Source organism: Erinaceus europaeus, chromosome 16 (genome assembly GCF_950295315.1).
Source record: "Erinaceus europaeus chromosome 16, mEriEur2.1, whole genome shotgun sequence".
NCBI classification, from domain to species: Eukaryota; Metazoa; Chordata; class Mammalia; order Eulipotyphla; family Erinaceidae; genus Erinaceus; species Erinaceus europaeus.
Genome location: NC_080177.1, coordinates 1,904,009 through 1,905,555, shown reverse-complemented (window position 1 = coordinate 1,905,555; position 1,547 = coordinate 1,904,009). Strand labels below are relative to the sequence as shown.

The 1,547-nt window shown below is 56.0% G+C and overlaps 1 protein-coding gene across 2 annotated transcripts in view; it reads right to left on the bottom strand.

Moving 5' to 3' along the window:
* Positions 1-512, bottom strand: part of CALML4 (calmodulin like 4) — an 8,634-nt gene extending 8,122 nt beyond the window's left edge. Inside the window, exons 1-2 of one of the 2 annotated variants that reach the window (XM_007534937.3) lie at positions 350-512; positions 247-277 (exon numbers count right to left, since the gene is read on the bottom strand). In XM_007534937.3, the coding sequence (XP_007534999.3) occupies positions 247-277; positions 350-478 (160 nt within the window). In that variant the 5' untranslated portion in view covers positions 479-512. The remainder of the gene's footprint in view (positions 1-246; positions 278-349) is intronic. The other variant, XM_016193347.2, reaches the window with a different exon arrangement.
* Positions 513-1,547: the final 1,035 nt, after the last annotated feature.

Genomic DNA, 1,547 nt, shown 5'->3' with positions numbered 1-1,547 from the left:
TGCTCTCTCAAGCCCCCTCTGCTCCCCTCAGCCTTAGCCAGCCACAGGCCCTCCCCATCTCCTGTCCCCCAAATTCTAACTGCCAGTCAGGGGGATCCTGGGCCGTCCTCTCACACCCTGTCAGGGTTGCACGCCAACCTCTGCGAGTAGCCCCCACCCCCACCACTCCACCCCTCCCCTGCAGTGCCTGATCCCCCCATACACCCCCGCAGGGCACCCACACAGTCCCTTAACTGCCCAACCTACCATGGATCTGGTCCTGGGAGAGAAACTTGGCCTGCAGAGAAGGGGGGACGGGTTAGAGGGGGCTCAGCCCCTCGCAGCCTGGGCTACACAGGCCTTCACTCACCATCTTGGGGGCCCCCTGGTTCCGGCACTGGCTGCCTTCCCGCAGCTGCCTTCCTGCTTCCACTTCCGCTGAGTCCCAAGTCCGCAGGCCCAGCCCAGGGTGAGGCCGTAATAAATCCCCCGCTGCCATGGTGACCAGTGGTGCCCAGGGGACAGGTTCCAGCTCAGCTGGGAGGGAGTCAGCTGCAGAGGGGCCCTGGGAACAGGTGCGCAAGACACAACTACCTTTGCATTCCAGGGTCCTCGCTGGCCCCTGAGCAGGGGTGAGGGGCAGCACAGGTGGTGTGAGGCCTGAATGGGGAGGCCTGGGCTGCTTGCTCTCTCTCCAAAGAAAATGCTTTATTGATGAGAGCCACAGCCTCGCTCAGTCTCGAGAGCCTTGGGCCCTGGGCTGGAGAGTCGATGCTTTATCCACTGAGCCCCGCCCGGCCCTTCACTCTGTGTTTTCTTCTTGTAATATTCCTATTTATTTATTGCACAGAGACAGAAATTGAAAAAAGATGGGAAGGGTAGAGACGTCTGCAGCACCTGCTTCAGAGCTCGTGAAGCTCACCCCCCACCACAGGTGGAGAGCGGGGACTTGAACCCTGGCCCTTGTACATGGTAATGTGTGTGCCCTGGCGGGTGCCCTGGCTCCACACTGTCTCACTATTATAAATAAATCTTTTAATTTCTATATTATTATTGTCATCACTGGGGTTTCACCCCTCCAGGTCAGCTTTTTCAGAAAGAGGGAGAGAGAGAGGGAGAGAGAAGGAGGGAGAGAGAGATAAAGAGAGAGAGAGAGAGAGAAACTAACTGACTGCCCAGGAGGTGGCACGGTAGATAAAGCCATGGGGTTTACTCTTGAGGTTGAGTTCAACCCACAATATCCCACCTGTCAGAGTCAGGCTGTGGTTCTCTCATTAATTAATTAACATCTCATTAATTAACAAATTAATTTTAAAAACGACAGGGGCCAGGGGGTGGCCCATCTGATCAGAGAGCATACATTACCATGGGCAAAGACCCAGGGTTAAGCCGCCACCACCCCCACCTGCAGGGGATGGGGCCAGGTGTGGGGGTGAGAGGGTGGCTTCAAGAGCGGTGAAGCAGGGTTGCAGGTGTCTCTCTCTCCCCGTCTCGCCTTTCCCTCTCGATTTCTCTCTGTCCTGTCAAAAAACAAACAAAACCTTTAAAAAAAAGTAAGCCTAGGGGGC